Source organism: Arachis duranensis, chromosome 10 (genome assembly GCF_000817695.3).
Source record: "Arachis duranensis cultivar V14167 chromosome 10, aradu.V14167.gnm2.J7QH, whole genome shotgun sequence".
Taxonomy (NCBI): domain Eukaryota; kingdom Viridiplantae; phylum Streptophyta; class Magnoliopsida; order Fabales; family Fabaceae; genus Arachis; species Arachis duranensis.
The window spans coordinates 106,114,923-106,122,242 of NC_029781.3; the positions used below are offsets into that span (position 1 = coordinate 106,114,923).

At 33.9% G+C, this 7,320-nt stretch overlaps 1 protein-coding gene across 1 annotated transcript; it reads right to left on the reverse strand.

Moving 5' to 3' along the window:
* Nucleotides 1-1,655: 1,655 nt before the first annotated feature.
* Nucleotides 1,656-7,002, reverse strand: LOC107471920 (65-kDa microtubule-associated protein 6). Its single transcript, XM_016091453.3, has 12 exons — nt 6,297-7,002; nt 5,553-5,750; nt 5,182-5,448; nt 4,648-4,863; nt 4,365-4,520; nt 4,129-4,288; nt 3,838-3,989; nt 3,135-3,222; nt 2,978-3,051; nt 2,775-2,849; nt 2,176-2,547; nt 1,656-2,055 (listed from the first exon to the last, which is right to left on the reverse strand). Exons 1-11 carry the CDS (start codon nt 6,369-6,371, stop codon nt 2,203-2,205), a joined length of 1,806 nt encoding a protein of 601 aa, XP_015946939.1. The 5' UTR covers nt 6,372-7,002; the 3' UTR covers nt 1,656-2,055; nt 2,176-2,202.
* Nucleotides 7,003-7,320: the final 318 nt, after the last annotated feature.

Here is a 7,320-nt window from a genome sequence, read left to right on the forward strand (position 1 = left end):
TTCAATCTAAAGGTTCTATGCTATCTTTAAAAAAAAATTGAATGTTACAAATACTTATTTTACACTTTTTTTTAAATTTATAAGTTATTAGATGACTTTATTTTATTCCATATTGAACGTGAATCAATATTTGACTTAATTAAGGGATAGAATATTATTATTAAAATTATTTTTTTATTACGGTTATTTTGAATTTTTATGAAAGATGTTTAAAAGCGGATTTTCCTGAGAAGAAATTTATTTTTCTACATTGAAATTTATGTTTTATTTAAATTTAAACTATAAGGATTTACTTCTCAATCAAAAGTAACAGTGGACATGCGAAACGAATAAGAAATAAGAATTTTAACTCAGGGACAAAAACACATCTCTATTTTTTGTTGATAGCCTAAAATGATGGTCTACGCGGACAGTAGGGATAAAAACAAGTAACTTCTTATTTTTTGGTTTATTGGATTTGTAAGATCTCAATCAGTGAAGTTGATTTTGTTTGTACCAATAAGAATGTATAATCTGCTTTAGAGTAATATAGGAGGTTCGTGTGTACAAAGTCACAATGAGGTGCGTAAGGACGGATTTTCACCCTGAACTCGAACTGGTCCGGCTAGAGAACTCGCCATGCCCTACAAGAGAACCCGTCCCAGAGCGGGTACCCACATATTCGAGTAGAAATGTCATTTCTAACACCCCTCAAATAAAAAGTTCTATAACTTTTAATAAAATTTTAATAAACATATTGGATAAATAAATTCTTAACAAATTTTATTATAACACAAATTAATTCTTTTTATGGAGAAATCAATCCATTTTGAAAACCATAAAAATTTATTGAAAATTAAAGTATTTGATTTTTTATTTAAGGACTAATATAGGTATTTACTCAAAACTTAAAAAGCAAAAGGTAAAATTAGAATATTTAAAGCTTACAAGTGGTTAACAAATAACAATAATACCATACACTTAAATTTTGATATTGACTTTCTAAGAGTGTCTCTCAGCTTTATTGAAGTTTGGTATGTTTGCCGTGATATGAAATCTACAAATCTAACCCTTAAATTTATGATTTTTCATTTTAAATCTTTTAAATATACTAATTGAATCCTCTCACTTATTTTACGATGAAATAAAAAAATTATACCAAGAATTTCTACCCATAGATTTGCATTGAAATTTTTATAACTCAAAAAAACTGAAAGTCCGATTTGTTAGTGACAAATTCGAAAAAATTAATCTCCATATCAGAAGAAAACACCTATCTTATCCATGACCATGCATAGCACACACATTACGTCCATATCTAAAAAAATCAACCCCATACATACTGAGCCAATTACTGTATTACTGAAATAAACGCTCTTGATTGCAAGTCTGAGATTGATAAAAACTTTCATGCTGAGTGCAATGCACATTACAAAGCATAGTTTTCCTAAAACAAAAAATAATGAATCAAATGATCTCTGTTCCCGCTTTAGATATGAAATGATATCCATATGCTTTAGACACATGGAATACAATAAAACGAAACTCATAAGTCACAACATATAGAATGTAATGCTGCGCCTATAAATATTTTTAACATCCAACTATCCAAGTCCAACTAAATTGGAAAGAGGTGAAGAAAATGCTGAAATTGAAACTGAAATTGAACGTGCGAATAACGCAAATAAAAAAACACACTTAAAGACACTTGGTTAAACTTGGTTACAATGACTTGTTCATCTAGCATTTATGGTCTAACGGTCAAAGTCAAACACTATATATTATTACCATAACCCTCTCTCTACAATTAAAGGAGTCCCATTCCTCAAGTATCCCTACCAAGTATCAACACACTTCGGGGAAAACTTTCGTTCTTCCATAGCATAAACACCCTAGTTCTAGTCCTCAAATGTCAGTTAACATTGTCCATGTACATATATATATCAATCTCAGCTTTTTATTACAAACAAATTACTAGTGTACAATCCATCTGATCTCATATTCACAAGGTTCTGAGCCTGGTTCTTGCTCTCGATAATGTTGTTACAGATACCCAAGAAAATATTAAGCCTACTCCTGCACAAGTGAAAAAGTGTCAGCATATTTAAATATATTTCCAATACTGTATATTGTTGGCAAAACCATAGCTCTAGCTTACAATGATTTATATTATACAAATTGGTAACCACAACCTACCATTTTTTGTTTCTTTCTTCTTTTTAGTTAGAGCTGGGGAGGAGACTCAGGCTCTGAACCACAATGCGAAGTATATGATGACATCGAATCTTCCTTCGATATAGCTACGAAGTTCAAAGGTGCAGTGGACAATCTTCTCATTTCCTTAAAATATCCATTCTGGCGGCCAGAGTAGGAACGAGGTGTAAGTAGATCGGATGATCCACCACCACTAACAGAGTTACGGCGAGGTGTAGGAGGCATAGAAGAACCATTGCCATTTGCTCGATACCCATTTGTCTTCCTAAAGCTGTTACTTTTGCGTGGACTAGGTTTAGACCCATACATGGCTTCCTTTTGATTAAGGAGTAGATCATGCAGCTTCTTTTGGTCCTGCAAGATTCAAGAAAATACATAATAAATGTTTTACAAATTGTGAAACAAAAATTAAAAAAAAAACTATTTTTTTAATTGGTATCTTGTGAAATACGTAAGCAGATTAACTGGTCAAAACATAAGTTATTCACAGATCAATTTGTGGAGGAAAAGCATAATTATACCATTTTTTATACCCCAAAAGATAATGCATAGAGGAAATACAGATAAACAGGTAAACCTACCCTGCATCGTCTCTTTTCTTCTTCTTTCAGTTGTCTGGTAAGCTTATAATCATCCAAAATTGACACCAAGCGTACCTACAAATAGTATCACAATTAGATTTAGCTTCCATCAAAGAACATGGTGGTAATTTAAAAAAACAAAAAACAATAACAATAACAAAAACAGAAAAACTAGAAACATTTAAGACCACTTCAAAGCTCACCCCATCATATAGAAAATGAGTCTTGTTTTCATCTTCCCAGATTAATGTTTTATTTATAAGATTGTCAACCATTGCTGCAAAGAGAACAAAACTATTACACAGGTTCAAATGGAACTCTTGATAAACATACACGGGATTTCATTAATTAAGGCAATACCTGGAATTTTGCTTACAGTAACTCTGGCTCGCTCTGCACGTTTAAGGCTAATGTGGGCACCTCTCCCAGCATTGTACCGATTGTCATCCTGAAATTCATTGAGATTACTTTTAGAGTTGAGAGAAAACACAATATTTATTCAAACCAAAAGACTTGAAGTCCATAGTCAAAATGGATAACTAATTCATGCCTTTAGTTAGTAGTAATATAGTATCCTAATTGGCAGTACTGCCCGAATAAAAATAATGCATTGTAGTTGCCACATCAGATCAATTAAGTATGAGTTTGAACAAGATTATAACAAATAAGAAAGGGCCAAAAGCTGGATAAGAAAAGGAGAAAGTATGAACAGTATGAAAATTTTTATGATTCTGAAATTTTTGTCCCACTCCAACCTTTTTCTCTTTTTCACTCCAATATCACTTTAATTCACTTAAAAATATAGTAAGTTTTACTGTGGATTACTGGATTTGCACAAGTTGCATTGACTCCATGCAAGAATCTCCCTTGAATTTAAATGAAAAATGAGGGCCAATACCCAATAAGATATCAATATAGAATGCCACCATATACAATGAAACACAAGTTCGAAAAAACAAATAACAACAAAGTATTTAAGCAGGAAAATGAAAAGGCAAAACCCTGGCTGGCTGTATCCTATCAGGGTGTTTATGAATCTTGTAGAACAGAAGTTCAGGCTTACTTGATTATATTCATCAAGCCAATTCTCCTCTTCACAGGCAGAAAGCCACTTATCAATCCTATCTGTTATTTCTCTTCTGCTCAAAGCTTCCTCTTTTACCTTTAGTATCTGTGCTTCAATGTTAGCTAATAGTTCAGATGGATCAACTAGACCTGCATGGGATCAGAAAAATTCAGTAATGTGAGCTCTTTCCTAGGAAATTCCAAACAAAACCAGATTTGCCTAAGTCGCTGAGTTATGATACATAACAGAAAATTAATCTATAAAAGCAACAGGGAACAGGGAACATACCCGAATCTATTAATGCACTGGCTTTTTCAGCAGCAGTACTAATATCGGGTTCAATATGAGTCAGTCTGCAAATTTCCTCTAACTCTGACCTCTTCTTAAAAACAAGTTCTTTCATTCTGCTTGCTTTTAGTTTGGTGAGCCTTTCCACTTCTGCTGAAGCCTGCAAAATGACATTTTAATTTGGTTCAAAACATAAAAAAAAATGGGGGTGGGGGTAAAAATCACAAAGTATTTACCTTCTCTATCATCTCTGTTGAAAGAACACCGCGTTCGGTGATCTGTGATTCTGCAGACCCAAAAATAGAGGTAACCCTTATAAAACTATTTCTCTCTTCTTTTGATGAGTCCATCAAATTCCAAAGTTCAAATAGTTGAGCAACAACATCCTTCAACTGCATTTAAAAAAAAAGGAAAGAGAGAAGAAAGAAAGGAAGAAAGTATACTTTAAATGTCAAGCTACGTAGAGGAAAGAGCACGAATCGAAAGAAAAAACAACTAAGGATGGTGAATTTGAATCACCTTCAGGACTCGAGCTTTCCTTTCTGTTTTCAACTTGAGAATGGTCTGCTCCAGGCCTTCCAATGTACTATTGCTGATATTAGTGGCTTGTTCCACCTGAGTCCCGTGCAAACTTGGATGCACATTATCTACTGTCTGACCAAAATCCAATCCAAGCACACCACAGAGAGAATGCACCTCATTCACACATTGCAAGACCTTTTGAAGCCGGTCGGACTGCAAGAAACAAGCATAAAAAATGCACAAATGAGTCGAAAATCAAGAACCGAACTAACTGATACAAGGAAAGACCTTTAATATCATGAAAACACTTTCAAGCCAACTTTGTGTGTGTGTAACAGTGTAAGTATATAAGACACATTAGAAAGTAAGAAATAAGGGCTAAAGAAAAACATTTTACTATAGCCATACATACAATGATGGTCTCTGTTAACATAAAAACAATATGAATAGTGTGTAAAGAAATGTAAAGAGTGTTCATATGTGAGAAAAGAAAATTCATATGCATGTCAAAAGTGATCTCATAATACATGCCTTTTCCTTTTGAAGACCACGGAGCTGTGTTTGATATTCATTTAGTCTTCTAAGTGACAAATCGTGTTCCTCTGTAACTGTTATGCTGCTTACACCACTATTGAGAGGGTGATTTCCAGAAATCTCTCCACTAATTTTATCTATTTGAGCTCTTATATCTGCAAATTGCTTCAATCTTTCATCTTTCTTCTTCTTCAAATCTTCAACCAAGGGTGTGACAGATGCAAGCTTCTCCTTCAAGGATGCAGACCTCTTATCTGCCTTAATCTACAAGAAACAAAGACAAAACATAAGCACAAGCAGTATACTCGGAAAAGAAAATATGACACCTCGCACTCTCGCAGAGAGCATATACAAAATGATTTTCTTACCGGAGAATGAATATCACCAAGCGCAGCCATTAGCGTTGCAAGCTCGGCTTCCTTGGCGGCGACAGTTTGGTGGAAGCGTGCTTTAGTGTTTGCAGCCTCATCAACCTTTCTCCTGTATATATCCAAGCATTCCCTCTCCAGCTCCATTAACATTCGATCTTTCTCCAACTCGCTTTCCCCGATATCCTTCCATAGTTGCTGCACACATAATTCCGCTGTCTATCAACCCGACAAGAAAAGGAAAAGAAAAAACTATGTGCCAATTTTTTTTTTCCACTTTCATTTTACTCTCATCTTCTTCTCAGCTAAACATAAAAAGCAAACCAATAATTCAACAAATTAACAAAGAAGCTTACCAAGGGCTTCACCAATTTCGCAACCAAACCATCCAGAGACTCATTCAAACTCAACTACTGAAATCTTTAAGAATTTGTAGTAACCCTTTCCAAAAATTAATCACTTCAAACTTTAGCCTTAAAAAGACGGAATATTTTAGGGAGGAAAGAAAACAAAGTCACAAAAGAAAGGGACTTTTTCAACTGAGGTAATAAAATAACCTACGAGTTATTCTATTTTTCAGAGAAAAAGTTGAGCTCAGGAGAGACACAATACATGATTGGCAAGAGAATACCCAAGAAGAAGAACAAGGAGAAGGGTAAAAAAGAGGTGGCACTTGTCATCATAAGCGAATAATTGTAAGAAGAGTGAAGTGGAAAGGAATAAAGAGAAAAGAAAAGCGGTTACCTCAAGTTCTCTTAGCAAAGCAGCGCAAGTAGTGCTTGCACTTATACTGGTGCTAGGACTCCCAATAGCCAGCATTGTAATAACAAGAAGAAGAAGATCAAGTTGAAGAAAGGTTTTTGTTTGCAGCTTCAACTTCAAAGAAAGCAAGATTCAGAGACGAAGCAAGAGACATGCCATGCCATGCGGTCTCTCCAGTGCCTCAAACAATCTGACCTCTCCCCAGATCTAAAGTTCTAACCTTTTTTTGCCTGCTCTCTCTCTCTCTCTCTCTCTCTCTCTCTCTCTTCTGAAAAGGAAGCAAAGTAAGACTAAGAGGATCACTCAAAATGGGGTTGTTTGCGGAGGATTCTCACTTCTCTGGAGGCGGGGAGGATTGCCATGATTATTATTGTTGAAACCTTGGCCCAGTAAGAAAAAAACAAAACAAAAACAAAAGAGAAGAGACCAAATCACCAAAGGATTATGCAAAAGCAAAGAGGCAAAGAAAGAAAAGGATAATGCTTTTTATTAGGGCTCGGTTGTTAGAGGCTAAAATGCGCCAGAATGTAATGTACCAGGAAACAGTAGTGGAACTTGGAAGTAGCAGGTATAGAGAGGTAGAGAGAGGGGGGAAGGACCGGAACGTATTGGAATGGAAATAACATAAACATGGATCTGTATGTATTTCTGTATTGTGGCGTTGAACTATGAAATCAAAGGAAATTAAATGATGCTATCATACTAGTGCTGTTATGTTAATGTTAATATATTTATTAATTGATTTTTATTATCAACATAAAAGAATTTTATATAAATAATTAATTATATATTATTGTATCGGTAAGAATAATTCATTTTAAAAATTTATTATTTAAAAGTTTTTTACGGTGTTAATATATTAAAATTAAAATTCTTAGACTGTATTTATTTTTGAGAATAGAATAAGACAAAATATTAAAAATAAGACATAAAAAATAAAGACTACAAAATTTTGTGTTTTTATCTTATGTTTAATAATAAACTAAAACAAATTATAAAAATTCAA

What these genes read in the sequence shown, in the direction of transcription:
- LOC107471920 (XM_016091453.3), bottom strand. Translation starts at nt 6,371, where the DNA reads ATGCTGGCTATTGGGAGTCCTAGCACCAGTATAAGTGCAAGCACTACT. An exon ending in CAGTGCATTAATAGATTCGG is followed by an intron (nt 3,990 to 4,128) that starts GTATGTTCCCTG and finishes GATCCCATGCAG; the next exon opens with GTCTAGTTGATCCATCTGAA. An exon ending in GGCTTGATGAATATAATCAA is followed by an intron (nt 3,223 to 3,837) that starts GTAAGCCTGAAC and finishes AATGAATTTCAG; the next exon opens with GATGACAATCGGTACAATGC.